Here is a 16,267-nt window from a genome sequence, read left to right as displayed (position 1 = left end):
ATCCCAATGAGTACAAAAGGGAATCATATATATCAAAATAAAATTAGCATACCCCAAAGGCACTGTCTATAGACATGACAGGTTTGCAAAGTTTTCGTCAACTATATCATCTTCATTCATACAGACATACAGTCATGCTCACAGTCAACATGAAGAAGAAATAGAGTCGCCTTGTCTTCTTTTTTCGTCATGTATTGCATCTAAAATCATGCAATCCTTTAGATTTATTACATCTTCGTAATAGCTCGTCTCTTCTAAATCCTTTGGTCCTTTTTATACTATTTAGGGGGTGGCCCAATAAATATGACAGCTAATTTAAATCTATAGGCATCTGTGACCATTCAGTCAAAAATTTTGCTGATGAACATGTCTTATTGATTCCTTTAGGTACCGGTGACTAGTGGACCAAGTGGATCCGAGACTGATTTGCACAAACAGGTTCTGGATATATTCCTTGAACATGTGAACATATGAGTTTAAAATTACTTCTTGACTCAACAAATATAAATGTGAGGAAGATCTTGTAGACTCTCTCTCATCTTTCACTAACACACACATGAAAGAGCAGAGATTAATTTTAGTGGCTACTGGCTAATATTTTATATGGCTTCATTTGTTATGCAGGGATGCTATCATGTACCATGTGGATATATGGGGAATATGTACACAACAATTGATGATTTTCACTTCAGACAACTTTAATCGAATGACGCTCTTGTTCGTTTGGCTGATAAGACATGGCAGAAGGTACTGTTGTGAGAGAAAAAACTACTGAATGGCTGACAAATTTGGCTTTATTATCAACATATAAGTGTGTTTTCAATTAGAATGGCGACTGTGTGAAAGCTCTAGTTTAGTTTTAGATAATTGATCAAACCTAAATGTACTAACCTTGTCGTTAAATGATGAACATGAGCTAGGTCGAATATACTAAGTGGTGGAGCTAGATGATGGTCATGGTGATGGTGATAGCCTAAGTGAAGGTCTTCAAACTTGGAAAAGAAGAAAAAAAATAAAATGGCCTCAAAACAAAGGTATATTTGATAAGGTCATTTTATTTTGACACAAGGCATGAGTATGAGTAAATTTAGGATAGATAGCTATACTATTAAGAGGGTGATCTCGACGCAAATATGATTATCTAAGTGTCACATGAATTGACTTCTTGCATTTATATTAAGACTCAGTCACGCAAAGGGGAGATGCTGAGATAGACGTAGGTGTTGCAATATGCATATGAGAATGTAGCCGCGTATTACAACACATCCAGCACATTATTATACGTACAAATCATACAAGCTATACCTTCTAATCAACCTGATATTACACCACCCAAACTCTCGTATGCAGTACGCCAGATAATGTACTCCTCAATGGTAAGATCCAATGGAAAAGAAACAAACAAATAGTTGCAGCAACCACAAGATGACTTATTGAGGCCTGTAATAGTTGCTCTGGTGCGGAGGGTAAGCCCCAGGGGCATTGTACGGTGGCTGTGGATATGGCGCAGATTGCTGCGGCTGATGGGCATTGTAATATGGACCACGCCATCCAGGATATGCCGGCTGACCATAGTCATGACCAGGAGGCGGCTGATGCGCTGGTGGCTGGTACTGACCAGGGTGTGGTGCACTGTATGGAGGCTGTTGCGGTGGCGCGCCATAGGATGAGGGGTATGGCTGTGAGTATGAAGGTCTTGGCTCCGGTTGAGAATATCCAGGCCTTGAGTCTACCCCAGGTGTAGAGGCATAGGGAGCCTGAGCATGCGGCGGTGGTGATGGGCTGCTCTGATCAGGTGGCACAGAAGCATTCCTCTGCAAAGAAGAGTGGCCGGAGGACGAGAAGCTGAAACCCGCTAGCTTCCTCTGCACATCTTCGATCATTTCACGGCATTGAATGTTTCGGGTCATTATAAAGTCACTGCACTGCTGCTTTATTTTGCCTATTGCTTCCTGTACACAGGGATCATCCCAGAATCAGTGGCCCATTCGAGAGGAGACACCAGCATTCCTATGTTCAATGCAAATGGAACAAAATGAAAATGGAAATGCAATCACACCTGTAAAGTCACATAAAAGTTTAGGCCCTCGTTAATGTTCTTTTTGAACTCCTGATATTTAGCAACAGCAGCAGCGATTTGCTTGTAGCATCTCTCACGAGCAGCTGAAGAAAAAGGAGATTAACAAATCAAAATTACACATTAGCTTTGTGCAAAGAAAAAGAATTACATATTACATTGTTCAAAGATCTGACTCCTAGGGATCTAAAAAATAATAGCACCTGACTGTGATAACAGTTCCATGTCAGCAATGATTACAGGTTACCCTCTCCGTTCAAAATTATAGGTCAATTTTTGTCCTAAGGCCTTGTTTAGATGCGAAAAGATTTTGGATTTCGCTACTGTAGCACTTTCATTTGTTTGTGGCAAATATTGTCTAATTATGGACTAACTATGATCAAAAGATTCGTCGATTTACAGGTAAACTGTGCAATTAGTTTTTATTTTCGTCTATATTTAATGCTTCATGCATGTGTTGAAAGATTCGATGTGACGGGGAATCTTGAAAACTTTTTGGTTTTCGGGGTGAACTAAACAAGGCAGTCAAACTTATCTAACTTGATTTAAGTTTAATAGAAAATACATCAACATTTGCAACACAAATCAGTTTCATTAAGTTCTCCATGAAATATGTCTTGACAGTGCCTTTATTTGAACTTGTAGATGTTAATATTTGTTTTTTTCTAAAAACTTAGTCAAAGTTAGAGAAGTTTGACTTAGGGGAAAGCTAAAGTGACCTCTAGTTTGGAACAGAGGGAGTAGAAATTAAGCAGAGCAGTATCAATTTGAAGTTACTCCAGAAAATGGCGCACATGCAGGAAAAGACATGCATACAAGCAACACCTAGCCTGCTAAGGAAGATTATAGACAACTGAAGCAGACAAATTGCTGAAATTTGCACAAAAATGCCCACGAACCAATAACTACCCAACCAGCCAGCATGATCTAGGGAACCACTGTAATTGCTGGGCTCAAGAATGGAAAGAACATTACAAAAATAAAATACTGTATGATAGCTACCATCCATAAGGCAAATAATAAAAAATAAAGTTGTTAAAATACAAGTTGAAAGTGCAAAAGGCAGCGGTACATCACATGGACAGTTGAAGCAGATAATTTGCTGAAAAATTAGAACATGCTCCCTCTGTCCCTCTTTAACTGTTGTTCTCACTTTCCAAGAATTCAAACATACCCAACTTTGATCAAATATATAAGAAAAAAAATAATATTAATGATACATAATTAGTATCATTAGGTAGATCGTTGAATCTGTTTTTATAATAAACTTATTTGGATATACAAATGTTGCTAACATTTTCTGCAAACCTAGTCGACTTTAAGAAACTTTGACTAGCACGAATACTATAGCGACACTTAAAAAGGGACAGAGGGGCCCTCAAGCAATAACTGTAAAACTTTGTTGGCATTAGGAAAATTAGAATACCTAAAGAGATTCAATGTATACAGCAAGTTATGAAAGTAAAATGTAAAGGCATTCTATCACAACTGTGACACAAAAAAAGTCCCAGAAAGGTTACCTTTGTAATCCTCTAGGTTGAATACAGCAGCAAATTGCTCATTTTGTGCCTGTGCAAGGATCCAGTATCCAAATGTCAGACACAAGACGAAAGTACATGACAAAATATAGGGCATTGGGCTCTTATAAACAGTTCTCCCACTGTTTCTTCCTTTTCTCATCTCTGGAGTTAAATCACTTAATTTCAAAACAATGACGCTACTACTCAGTTTTAATACACCTATGTTGATGACAGAACTTTACGCAAATTTAACACAAAGAAAGTCTCAAAGCGGACTGCACCACCATTATTTATCAGGCATGCCTGTTTACCTGTATTTGTAGCAATAATTGTTCCTGTGCCACAATGTTATCAGCAATATCAGCACAGATAGGATCATACTTAGCAAGCTCCTTCTTGAAAAGATCATCATGTGATCCCACACCAGTCATCAACTTAGGCAATATATCGTCCTGGCAAAAATTGATCTTCTTAGCACAATAAAATACTAAGTAATGAAAGATGGTGAATGAATTTCAGCTAGTTGAAGGACTAACAAACTTGAAAAGCAATCCATCAGGACCACCATAAAATCTTGTCATGTGAAAATTTTTTTCTCGAACAATTGAAGTGGAATTTGAAAGGGGCAATGCAAAGCAGAATATTACTTAGTCGGCAACAACAGAACACATAAAGGCACTCATAGTCATAGGAGCCCATGATGAATTAGTACTAATACAGCACTCCAAGAAGCCAAGAACATTAAAACTTTTTTTTTGAGGGAAGAACATTAAAACTTTAAGCATGATATGTTCACTGAGAAGGTAAAACAGACCCATGGCTTGTAATTTAATGCTAGCACCAGATGAAATGTATTCTACAGATACGGCCAAGAAAAATCTCGTGAAAAATGAACTACAATGAAAAATACAGGAACAGTAGTTACACCTTTCTTTTCATTTCTTTGAGCATGTCTTCAAGACCTGCCCTTTGTGCTCCAAGAGCCTCCAGTTGTCTCTGTTGACAAATAAAAGTAAGTTTTGCCAAGTAAAAAAAAAACAGTCTAACTACATGTTCTAGCAGCTATAAAAACTAATGTACATTACCAAGCTTTGTTTCAGGGCTCCAACAATGGCATCTTCATTCCCATCCAAGGACATGATAGGCCTGGAAATACTTGGAAGTGCAGACTCTATCTGCAACAGAGAACAGGTATGTGTAACTATCTAGATATGAAGAATAAAATGATGATCACAGAAAAGAGTCACGGTTCATTGGGTAGCAAATAAAGATAAGTAATCCACTCAAATGTTCAATGCTAATTATACTTTTAGTTTCATGTTATATAGTAATGTTAATCTCTCACCGGTCTTTTGTCAAGGATAGACATCAATGGATAGTTCTCCTTCACGCCTCGTTCGATCAGAGAATCACTATCAGCAGCTCTCTTCAGATTAGAAGCAAACAGATTCAATCTATCCTGAATATTCTTGGTTAGGGTGCTTGATTGAGGTCTAGTCCAGCGACTCCCAAATTGTGTACGAAATTGAGCGTCTTCATTCGCCTCCTTCTGTAGAAGCTCTTCAGTCTGAACAAGTAGTTCCTGATTGACCCTGCTCAAATCCCTAAGCTGCTGCAACTCAGATTCTAAGCCAGCAGGGCCACCACTTATCTGCACAGCCTCTACGTCTTCCTTGAGATCCAAGGGCAAGGTTATATTTCCTTCCAATGAAAGAATAGAATCTGGTAAGTCCATTTCCTTCAGCCTGACTCTAGTGATCTCACTGGCTTGCTGCAATTTCTCTGCTTGGGTCCGGATAATATTATCTAGCATCTCTGTGTACTTAGAGAGTGCTTTCATGCTGCCATCAGGCACAAGTGATGAAAAAAGCCTTTCCTTGCTGGCATCTAAAACTTCTGCCAAAGAGGTAGGCTTTACAAGGGATGCTGCAGGGAGGGCTCCCAAGGAACCAGCAGCTGGAACCCGCATCAGGTAAACACGATCATTCTCCTTCATAGCCCTTTCCAAGTTGGTTTTCATGTTAGTTTCCAGCTTGTTCACAGAATCCAGAAGCTGGGCAGCAACTCCCTTCGCAGCCTTCTTAGCATCTGCCAAGGCACTCATACCAATCTTTAAACGTGCAATTTCCTCAGCAATTTCTTCTTTCTGATGAAGATCTAATGAATACCTATAGCAAGCATCGGCGTAGAATTGAGCAGCTTTCAGCTGGACATGGGACACCCATGTCTTATCAAAGTGCTGACTTAGAGGAGGTGCACTGAGAGCTGCGTATGCTTCTTCATAGAATATGCCCACCTGAAAAGATATGTGAACATGTAATGACGAAGAATTAGTTAGATAGCACACTGACACCAAAGTTTTGCAGAAGAAAGAACTGTATGGCATCATGAAAGAATATGCTGTATTAATAGTAGCTAAAATGAACCGTGCAACTCATATACAATTAAGTCATCATATCATATATAACTAAATCAAACCAACTGTAGGAACTAATCTCACAACTGGATACACACATGAGCTTGCTTGAGTCCTAAATATGATTCAATCAAACAAGTTAACCACCGCATAGGCCTACAGAATTTTTCTAGAATTAGGTTTACCTTGATGTTAGATAAATGGACTTCCCTAGTAGGGTTCAGCATCCTATAATTCTCTTAGTTATAAGTCCTCAACACTACAACATCATGAATTCACTTATGGCTGGTAAACATATTGTAAATGCTTAAACAACTTAAGAAACATTCAGAGCTTTCATTCATTCCACATCAATCTAAATTAAGCTCCCATACCGCAAAACCTGAACAACAGGAAGTAACCACGCACCTGCCGCGCCACCTTGGAGCACAGCGCGGGTGGCTTCCCTCCACCTATGACCTTCTCGAAGAAGCACTCCTGCGCCTGCGCGAGCATGAGTTTCTCCAGCATGCCGGCGCACTCGGGCGTGATGTCCACAGTGGTGGCCCCCGCAGCGACAGCCTTGGCCGCGACCCCGCTCTCCCTGAGCCACGCGAACGCCCCCGCCGCACTCTGGAAGGCGCCGCACGCGGTCTTGATCCCGACGTCGGTGGAGCGGTCCGCGGCGAGCGCGATCTGGGAGTAGACGGCGCCGATGTTGAAGAGCACGGAGGCCTTCTCGAGGTGGATGGAGGCGAGGGCGCACTTCTTGTTCCCCTTGAAGGCGTCGTGCCAGGTGAAGGTGAGGGAGTGGACGTGGGCGCGGTCGGGGGAGATGGGGAACCGGGGCTCCACGAGCGCCAGAGCCCGCGCGTAGGCGAGCAGCGCGTCGCGGCGCTGCTCGAGGGAGGACGGGTCCGGGAGGGAGGGCTGCTCGACAGCGGCGCGGAGGTCTCGCACCACGGTAAGGTCGTCGTCGGCCGCGGCGGCCTCGCGCTCCGAGTAGACGGAGGCGATGTAGAGGCGCAGCGGGCGGTAGAGATCAGTGGCAGTCGTTTTCTTCTCGTGGATCGCGAGCATCACATTAGAGGACCACGCCGCCGACGCCATCAGGGTCGGGGGGCGGACGCGGTGGCCGGAGGCGAGGCGGAAGGGGAGGGGATCGGAGGATGGGGTGGGGTTGGGGGCTTTCGGGTGAAGGAAATTTGGGGAGTTGGGAGTTGTCGCTCTGGAAAGGCAACTAGAGGAAGGAAACTGTGGAAGAGGATGCTTCGCCGCGTCGAGGACGCTAGGTGCCTTGAGATCCGTGTGGGCGCGGGCTGGCTGACTGACTTGGTGGGGCCGTGGGTCGAAGTCGGAACGGAACGGGGTCGTCAGTTTTGACCTCTACCACCCCATAGGCCCATACTCGTCTACGGGTAAACCTCACTTTTATTTTCGAAGGGAAACAAGAGGAATTACCCCTACTTTTATACTACTTTTATAGTACTAGGAAATATGTCCGTGCATTGCTACGAAAGAAGGATCGTATTGTTGGGAACTGTATGATCCTTCTTCCTATTTACCGGCACTGCCTCCAATTTTGCTCTCGACAGTGGGCACCTCACATAGTATCACCGCCTCACCAACCTCCCATGACGTCCTACCTTGACCATAGGGTTTTTGTCTACCACTCCAACATAACGTCCCCGTCGCTAGCCCTATGCAAATTGAAAAAGTGGACAGACTGAAATTTACATGATTAAATATTAAGTAAAAATTTACACGTTCGCTATTACAATAGATTTTTTTATTAGTTGGGTCTCTGTCGCTACCGTAATTAATTTATTGCATCGTTGAAATTTGGGAACGGATCAGACTCTGTATCCTACTTGAACTCAACTGATCTGGCCGGGCTGTGGTCATATATTATGGGCGTACAAAAAAAGTAGGCAGACCGAAATTTTTATGATTAAATATTAGGTAAAGAATCATAGTCCTGTACGGATGGACTGGTGAACAGAATTTCGTGGTGAACTAAAATTTTTACAATTTATTATTAGGTATATATATTTCCCTGTTGAACTTAACTTGTACGATTCCTTAACGTAATGATATTCTACTTCTCAGGTCCACAAATTGAATCTTAGTTTTTATTATTTTTAACTTTTTTTTGCCATTTTTCTTTGTTTTTTAGAACTTTTTTGCTACCATTATTTCACTTCTGGGCTGGAGGCCCATTTGCGTTAGGGGTGAGTGAAGACAGTGAAGGCATTTCATTAGATGAAGACGCTCCCAGGTCTCCCAGGTCCCAGCCCCGCCGCGCGCCTGAATCGATGCTATCCTGAGACGCTATGCCGTTCCACCTCAGCGCCGCCACTGCCAGCCGACGCAGAGAGGATTCACTGTCACCGGTTGACGTGAGGAGGCCACGCCGCTCGACCCAGCGTCCTCGCCGCCGTCCGACGTCGGGAGGCCACGCCGCCGCCATTGTTGTCCAACGTTGTTGCTGGTACACCATCCCCTTCTCTCGTTCTCTTCATCTGGTTCCCTACGCCGAGATCCCCAAAGTCGTCATCGCGCCCGCCCTCCATCCAGTCCCCTCCGTCGAGATCTTCTCGTGCCACCCTACGTCGAGTCCCATGTGCCGAGATCTCCGTCTGCCAGGTCACGGGAGCCAGGAGCGCGGGCTTGTACTCCGCGCGACGCAGCCAAGGAGTGTGCCAGCTCCTCCGGCCAGGCGCCAGGCCACGGGAGCTGGGAACGCGGGCTCCTACTCTGCGCGACGCTGCGAAGGAGCTCTGGCGGATTGCACGGCGTCTGCCTCCTCCTGTCCGGCTTGGATTTGGAATTAGGCGTGACCGAGTCGAAGCTGGTTTAGGGAAGAGGCCAGACAAAAATATGTCTATAGATATAGATATAGATATAGATATAGATATAGATATAGATATAGATATAGATATAGATATAGATATAGATATAGATATAGATATAGATATAGATATAGATATAGATATAGATATATAGAGAAATAATAAGTTACTACATACACAAATCGTCATGAAACAAAAACACAAACTAAGAAATTAGAGAATATTATGTTTGTTGTACGCTCTATATTTAACCAAGCTGAATTCTTTTCATTAAGATATGTCTACATCTAAAATGGGTATTCAACGTAATATCTATAGTCTCTAACAATACACCTATATAGAAAACTCACATTTTAGATATCAGTAGATGTATAACCCAAATATTTCTCTCCTTGAGACCCATTTACAAGAAGGATTCGCTTGCTTTTATCGTTGGAGAAGACCAAAAATAGGTATAGAACCCTTTGCTTATAGCGTTACCAATTACCAAACTTGATACTCTCTCTGTCGTGAAATATAGTGTATTGTAGCTATTCTCAGACAAAACAAGAGAGAGTAATGGATACATGTACCCCTCATTTAATTTTTTTCAATCATATTTTACACGATTATAAAGAGTGGAATCTATGTTTTCTTATCGAAAATATGGTAAGCACGGAATTACTTTCATTATTTAAGTAGAAGAGAGAATAAATAAAAAAAGAAAGCAGCGGATCATATATTTTTATTTAAGTAAATATTTTTTTTTGTTGTGAATGCTAGAACGCACTTTATTTCGAGACGTAGAGAGTAAGATGCTTTCTAGGATATATGAATGAATAGTAGCATATGGGGATCGAAGCTACACCAAGACAGGGATTCAGCCCTGATGATCCCCCGCCATCTCGCATGACGAATGGTAACTGGAGTAAACACCCATGATGCATGGTAATGGAGCGGTTGGCAAATCTGGCCATGGATGGAGGTGGAATTGCCCCTGCAGGCTGCAGCACCACGCCATGCTTTGCAACAAACAATGAAGGGCGATAGTATGCCTGTGAACCGTAAATCTGCAAAGAGCTAGACGTAGGCGAACACATCTGGATGTATTTTTGTTTTCAAGTGCGACAGTCATGTCATCTCAATTATTGGCTTATTGCCACGAGACACGAGCTTACGATACCCACCTATACTGTTTTTAGCGCATAACGTGTCCAACCGTTTCGCAAAATTCATTTCTCAAATCTTGTTGTATGCCAACTCCTAAAATAATATATGGAGGAAAAAAGGTTTTAGCTCTAATAATTTAGCAAAATTCGTTTCCAAAAATCAAAAACCCGCTAACGAAACGAAGAGCCCCACTAAGCATAAGGAGGAAGACCGATGTCAAGCACGGAGCCCACACGCATATTTGCGCGCTAGACTAGGAGAAGTTAGATAAGATGAGAAATTGATATATCAAACTGATGGAGAGAGTTTTTTCTCACTTTGCTAAAAGATTTATATATAGAAAGTTATTTGACAAATTATTGGAGATACTCACTTTCTAGTCACTCTTTATGCTCCATAAATTAACATGTCGTGATTTACCTTTATTAGCCCCTATGATAGTTGGGTCATCCTCCGTAAATAGGCCACCAAACATCGTCATGGTGGCTTCGGGGAGCCTAGATAGGTGATAAATACCCAACAAACAGAGTATCTCTAATTATCTGGTAAAATTCGTTTCTCAAATCTTATTATTTATCAACTCCCAAAATAATATAGGGAGAAAAACCAATATCTTCAACAGTTTAGCAAATTTCGTTTTCTAAAAAAACAAAACCCCGCTAAAGAAACAAAGAGCCCCACTAAAAAAACGAAAAGCCCCGCTAAGTATGAGAAAAAAAATCGATGTTAAACATGGAGCCCTCGCGCATATTTACGTGCTAGATAGGGAGATATGCGAACATAAAAAAGATGAGGAATTAAGATGCTATAAACTGTTGAAGATGTTTTTTTTTATTTTACTAAAAAAAATTATAGATAAAAGTTTCAATAATGTTGCTCAAACCAAATAAACGGGCTAATTGGTGCCAGCTTTCGGCTAAACACGGCATGGTTTAATGGCCCATGTCAACCTGGGTCTTGTTTACTTCCACCCAAAATCCAAAAACTTTCAAGATTCACTGTCACATCAAATCTTTAAGCACATGTATGACGTATTAAATATAAACAAAAATAAAAACTAATTGTACAGTTTGGTCGAAATTTACAAAACGAATTTTTTGAGTCTAGTTAGTCCATGATTTAGACAATAATTATCACAAAATACAAACGAAAATACTACAATGTTGCGAAAAATTTCGGCAAGAAACTAAGGGCCTGTTTAGATTGGGGATGAAAATTTTTTGGGTGCCACATCGGATGTGTCGGAAGGATGTCGGGAGGGGTTTTTAGAAACTAATAAAAAAACAAATTACATAGCTCGTCAGGAAACTACAAGATAAATTTATTAAGCATAATTAATCTGTCATTAACATATATGGGGTTACTGTAGCACTTAAGGCTAATCATGGAGTAACTAGACTTAAAAGATTCGTCTCGCTATTTCTCAACTAAACTGTGTAATTAGTTTATTTTTTATCTATATTTAATGTTCTATGCATGTGTCTAAAAATTCGATAGGATGGATGAAAAGTTTTTGGGTGGGGAAGGCCTAAACAAGGCCCTGGGCATGATGCCGGCCGGGCCAGGCCGTGTCAGTCCACGCACGATGCCAACCAGGCCGTGCCGGGCTGTTCCTCCCAGAACAAAGGGCGTAGTGCCAGCGGAGGCACGAGCAAGCTTTTCCTCGTTCCATCTCTGGTCTCTCACCGCACCGCCGCCCCCCGCCTCCAGACGCGTCCCTCCGGCGGAGAATCGGTCCCGAGCTCGCTTCGTTCGGGTGAGTAACGCGCAGCGCCTCCTCTCCCGACCGGGATTCCGATGGATTTTGGGCACGCGTCCCGGATCATGGGACACGGGCACGGATATGTTCGCGGATCGGGCGGCCGGATCACCGCCGGCTTGCCCTCACGAGTCACGACTGGGCGCGGCACATAATCCTCCATTGTTTTTTTTTCTGCGCATGGAGACTAGGGTTGGCCCTCCGCCGGCTGCCCAGATCCTCTCCATCCTGACCTCTTCTGCCTCTTCCTTCCTGCAGATCTTCTGTGTAGCCAGCAAGGAGGCCTCTCCATCTCCTCCGGAGCAGCAAGGTAAACCCTGCTCGATTCCTCTCACATACCAGGCGCTCGCTGCATAGGTTCTGCTTTTTAGCATTGGAACAGACCATTCGTTTAAGTTAGTTTTCTATACCATTATTATTAGGTTGGTTCTCTCTTAATTCAGTAGCACTTAGTTGCATGGATCGCAAATTAAGTGCAAGGTATATTGTCTTGATGCCTTTTCAATATGGGGAATCTCAAGTCCTGCTCTAACTTTGAGCTGCTCTGATTTTTTTTTTCCAACGTTAACTGAACCTATGCTGCTATACAGAACACAGATGAGTTTTGAAGCTGTTTTTCATTTCATACGTGAATTTGATAAGTATATGTCCAATTCTAATTGCAATTTATCATTGGTTAGATGGATGGTTTGGCTATCAAGCAGCTTAAAGTTATTGCTGAGGTTGCTGAAGTTGTTACCACAACCACAATGTATGCATACACATTGTTTGTGTATAGGCGTGCATGTTGAACACCACCTGGCACCCATGGTCCCTTAGCTAAAAGAAACAAAATTAGGATGGCAAACCTTAGGCATGAGGTGTCATACAGTCAAACTATTGTTGCTAGCTTACATTTTCCACTAATCATCAACACCACTAATGGAACAAACTATAATTGTCTATCCTATCTATCCTACTAAGTCCTGTTAACTCACATGCGTGAAGAGGATAAACATACAACGTTAGAGTTACCTGTGATTTTCTTACTACAAATAAAATTGAATGATGTGACTTATAACTACATTTATAGCAGTGAACTTTTGGATAATGATTGAAACACTGATAAACCACAGTATCATTAGTTGTTTACACAAAATCAAGTAATCAACTCTTCATATAAGTAGTTTCAGATTATAAGGGCCTGTTTGGTAGAGCTCCATCTGATTTTGATTCTCTATGGAAGCTGATTCTCTGAGAAAAGTGATTCTCTTTGATTCTTTAGCATAAACTCTTGAAATCATGACAGCCGCCTAGTTCATTTTAGAGAAACATTTCACGGAATCATCAAAGAATCACTTCTCTCTAAAAAATTGTTTGGCAGAGCTCCTGCTGGATTCAACAAAGAATCAGCTCTGGGAGCTCTGCCAAACGGGCCCTTACTATGGGGGGTGGGGGGGATTCACTTGAACTGAACAAAATATCAATAGAAAAAAAACACAGCAAGGTCCAGAGCAACACTAGGTGGATCAGAGTTTTCATCCACTTTGATCCCAGGAAGGAACATTAGGACCTGGCACTAGAGGTCTCACAACAACAAAGAGCTTCTGCCGAACAAACTGAGCTATCCAGTGAAGCAAGGTAGTGCTACCTTACTGACAATAGAAGGAACATTACATCGCTTTGGCAAGCATGCAAGTTAATTATGAAAGTTTTGTATAGCAATGCTCTGGCACTGAATGATTCGCAAATAATACTCTTTTGCTTGGAACGAAAGAGTTAAATACTAAAAACACCCCACAGGAATGTTGATGATTAGTCCACAACTCAAGTTTTGCATGTTTCTCCTCTTCATGCAGTTAAGTCCACAGGACATAGTAGGATAGACCTGTGTAGTTTGCTTCATTAGTGATGTTGATGATTGCTCGAAAATGTAAGTTAGCTACAATAGTGTGACTTTGACAACTCATGCTCATGCTTACACAGAATGCATGTCTATATGGATTTTCGGTCAGGCTCTCTAAACATAAGTAAAGTGGCTAGAAATTTCAGTATGCTACGATGCTCAAATTTATGTTCTCTATTCTATCATATGTATCCTTTTTAGCTCTGTGTACATAGTCACAATGGTTAGCATTGAGATTGACTAGGGTCTAGACTCTAGAAATTGCTGAAATACTTTACTTGGATCTTCTAAACCACCAACTTCATTAGGAACAATTGATTTTGGTATTCTCCAATTTAGTTGATATCATTTAATCTTTCTATGTTGTGCTTGGTAAAAATTTGTATTCAAATTTTCTTTTACCAAAACCATGATTCTGTGCTGATGCTAATCCATGATTATTGGTTATTGTGCAGGCTGTGCAGGAATGGAGAAGTATAACAGCAACACTCAGTTTGCACCCCTGAGAGAGACTCCATTTGCCCTCCGTGGTAAGAACTACTGCTCTGGTTTGTTATATGTTTTCTCTCATGTAGTTTCAAGACAATAATCAATGTTACACTGAAACCCATTAGGAGATAGTTGTAGCACACTATAATCAATCCAACTACATTATGTTGTTCAGGATATGCTGTATTACTGTAGTGTGAGGCTGGAAATGACACTATAACATTTCATTCTCGAAGCTTAGAGGCTTATGTTGAGACAGGTAGCAGTATATCACTATTTTGTGGTCTGGTCCGTCATATCATTAGCACGAATGGATGCCAATAGTGGCCATATCTCTCCGATCATTTTACAATATGTAGTCAGAAGTTGCTCTTCCTTACCTGGAGGCAAAACTTTGAGCATGCCTCGTAGCATTAATGAATTCAGCTATATATGTTATTTTCATTTTGATTTTAGATGCATAGTTTGATATACATACCTTAATAGACTACAGTCACGTTTCTTTATATACGCTTTGATGAAATGCACTTAGATGTCCACCATATTATTATTACTGAGTATTCTTTTTTTTCCTGGTTAGAGCATCTCCAAGAGCTCCTTAAAAGTCACTTAGTAAACGATGAAGTATGCCAAATGAACAAAATGAATAGGGAGCTCTTTTTTTTATCTTCCTTTAATAGTTAGCTTCCTAAAGCTCGAAAACAGGGGTGGGGGTGGGGGCTGCCTGGGTGGATGTGCAGCGCAGGATGGAGACATATATTTGTGAGTTGGAGGGAGATTTACCAAGTGCTTACAGGGAGTTGTTTTACAATAGTGTTTTGAGGGCCCATTTTGCCAAAAAAAGGGAATCGATTTAGGGAGTTGTTTTTTAGGTACTTTTTGAATATAATGGATGTGTTAGGAAGTGCTACTTCCGATGGCTGCTGCTGTTTCTCTTTTTGTTGGTGCTGCTCTGCAGCTGCAGGCTGAACACAGCCAATGTTTGCAGTTCATTGCATATACTTACCTATTATAAATTTGGGGCCCTTATAAACTTGTCACATTCATCTTTCAGGTGTTCTTGGTAGTTCAAGCTCATATCCTGAGCAAGCCAGGGGCTACACATCTTCTCCTCTAGCTGCTCTGCCACCAAAGATGTCTACTCCTGGAAATCGGCTCCTGCACACGAGCCGCCCCCTATCATCTCCTGTAGCAAACCGCCCACTGTCGCCTCATCTTCCTCTGAAGAAGCCACAGTTCAGCGCTACTTTCTCTATCTCGCACCGTATCTTCGGAGTCGCGTTGGGAGTTGCCATCATATCCGTCCCCCTCGCCACCAAGTTCAGCCTGATGTTTGGTGTTTGAGAGTGATTTTGCTGCATCTTATGAGAAACAGCATTTCCCATTTCACATCGTCTGGGTTACCTTGCAACACAACTGTAGGTGCTGTTGGAATAACATCTTTGTCATGCTGGCAGACTTCTGTAATAATGACTAAAACTATACAAATATCAGTTTAAGGAGATTTGCCCCATTATGGATGTACATTTCCCATTTCACATCGTCTGGGTTACCTTGCAACCCAACTGTAGGTGCTGTTGGAATAACATCTTTGTCATGCTGGCAGACTTCTGTAATAATGACTAAAACTATACAGATATCAGTTTAAGGAGATTTGCCGCATTATGGATGTACCCCATTTCACATCGTCTGGGTTACCTTGCAACCCAACTGTAGGTGCTGTTGGAATAACATCTTTGTCATGCTGGCAGACTTCTGTAATAATGACAAACTATACAGATATCAGTTTAAGGAGATTTGCCGCATTATGGATGTACCCCATTTCACATCGTCTGGGTTACCTTGCAACACAACTGTAGGTGCTGTTGGAATAACATCTTTGTCATGCTGGCAGACTTCTGTAATAATGACTAAAACTATACAGATATCAGTTTAAGGAGATTTGCCGCATTATGGATGTACCCCATTTCACATCGTCTGGGTTACCTTGCAACACAACTGTAGGTGCTGTTGGAATAACATCTTTGTCATGCTGTCAGACTTCTGTAATAATGACTAAAACTATACAAATATCAGTTTAAGGAGATTTGCCCCATTATGGATGTACATGGTTATGAGGCCTGCAGCCTGCAGATTTGGTT

General features: G+C 41.7%; 2 protein-coding genes and 1 long non-coding RNA gene across 6 annotated transcripts; 2 read left to right on the top strand and 1 right to left on the bottom strand.

The window, feature by feature from the left end:
• LOC110429888 lies at positions 386-1,101 on the top strand. 2 transcript variants are annotated; one of them, XR_002447079.1, is made up of 3 exons: positions 386-438; positions 625-747; positions 921-1,101. It is a non-coding gene; the product is annotated as an uncharacterized LOC110429888 (long non-coding RNA). The 2 variants fall into 2 exon arrangements; XR_002447080.1 differs by having other exon boundaries at positions 392-509.
• Positions 1,212-7,244, bottom strand: LOC8065814 (ALG-2 interacting protein X). The gene is made up of 8 exons (XM_021446605.1): positions 6,422-7,244; positions 4,943-5,893; positions 4,683-4,772; positions 4,525-4,593; positions 3,909-4,049; positions 3,598-3,646; positions 2,060-2,163; positions 1,212-1,952 (listed from the first exon to the last, which is right to left on the bottom strand). Exons 1-8 carry the CDS (start codon positions 7,100-7,102, stop codon positions 1,431-1,433), a joined length of 2,607 nt encoding a protein of 868 aa, XP_021302280.1. The 5' UTR covers positions 7,103-7,244; the 3' UTR covers positions 1,212-1,430.
• LOC110430932 lies at positions 8,310-16,235 on the top strand. Of its 3 annotated transcripts, none has more exons than XR_002448363.1 (6): positions 8,310-8,483; positions 11,491-11,749; positions 12,011-12,062; positions 14,093-14,167; positions 15,181-15,548; positions 15,843-16,235. XR_002448363.1 is itself a non-coding variant. In XM_021449168.1 (5 exons), exons 1-5 carry the CDS (start codon positions 8,326-8,328, stop codon positions 15,468-15,470), a joined length of 834 nt encoding a protein of 277 aa, XP_021304843.1. In that variant the 5' UTR covers positions 8,311-8,325; the 3' UTR covers positions 15,471-16,210. The 3 variants fall into 3 exon arrangements, 1 of the variants encoding a protein (XP_021304843.1); XR_002448362.1 differs by lacking the exon at positions 15,843-16,235 and adding an exon at positions 15,698-15,804; XM_021449168.1 differs by having other exon boundaries at positions 8,311-8,483; positions 15,181-16,210.

The sequence above is a fragment of the Sorghum bicolor genome, chromosome 1 (assembly GCF_000003195.3).
Source record: "Sorghum bicolor cultivar BTx623 chromosome 1, Sorghum_bicolor_NCBIv3, whole genome shotgun sequence".
Classification (NCBI taxonomy): Eukaryota; Viridiplantae; Streptophyta; class Magnoliopsida; order Poales; family Poaceae; genus Sorghum; species Sorghum bicolor.
This window is presented reverse-complemented; position numbering and strand designations above follow the sequence as displayed.